Genomic DNA, 750 nt, shown 5'->3' with positions numbered 1-750 from the left:
AAATGCCTGTGAACACATTACAACAGCAGTAAAATCATCAAGTCATATGGCCAGCAGCTTTATTACATTAACAAATAAACAGTTTGCCATACAATCACAATTATCTTCAGGGCATATGATCAGGGAATTGGAGTATATATATGAGGCTACACAAGTAAAATGCAATGATTAGGTGGAGTTGGGGTAGACAGTTCGCTAGTGGGCAGGGCACATCATTAAAAAAAACTATGTTCGATTCCCGCTTTGGTCAGGTTCATGTATAATTTATGATGTCATCAGGTCAAATGACCAGGAACTTACATAATTTTTTCTCTTAGATAAATTCATGAAAAATGCACCAATTGCTACGTTCACAATTTGGGTTGTGCATGAAAGGAAATGTGTGTGAAGACATTACAACAGCTGACAAATCATCAGGTCACATGGCCAGCAGCTTTATTACATTTTTAACACAAATAAACAGTTTGCGATACAATCACAATTATCTTCAGGGCATATGATCAGGAAATCTGAATACATGAGTATACTGAATGAGGCTACACCAGCTAGCAAAACTGCTTAGGTGGTGTTGTGGTAGAGCATTTGACAGAGAATTGGTCACATCACAAACACCTGAGTCCAATTCCTCCTTATGCCAGGTCAATGTAGATTTTATTTCCTTTCTCTCAGTCATTTTCCTGTTTACAAGGTCCTATAAAATAAATATTGCAAATAAAAAATATGTTCATAAACAAAGCTATATAAGATGTG

General features: G+C 36.1%; 1 protein-coding gene across 1 annotated transcript in view; it reads right to left on the bottom strand.

Annotated features, from left to right (window-relative positions):
* Positions 1–6: 6 nt before the first annotated feature.
* Positions 7–750, bottom strand: part of LOC107579172 (mitofusin-1-like) — a gene marked incomplete at its 5' end in the record, with an annotated part of 5,042 nt that continues 4,298 nt past the window's right edge. The window contains one exon of the mRNA XM_016265032.1: positions 7–691. Coding sequence (XP_016120518.1) covers positions 488–691 — 204 coding nt within the window. The remainder of the gene's footprint in view (positions 692–750) is intronic.

This window comes from Sinocyclocheilus grahami, unplaced genomic scaffold (assembly GCF_001515645.1).
Source record: "Sinocyclocheilus grahami isolate Dianchi unplaced genomic scaffold, SAMN03320097.WGS_v1.1 scaffold14940.1, whole genome shotgun sequence".
Lineage (NCBI taxonomy): Eukaryota > Metazoa > Chordata > Actinopteri > Cypriniformes > Cyprinidae > Sinocyclocheilus > Sinocyclocheilus grahami.
Note: the sequence above shows the minus strand (reverse complement) of the source record. Positions and strands in the feature narration are given on the sequence as shown.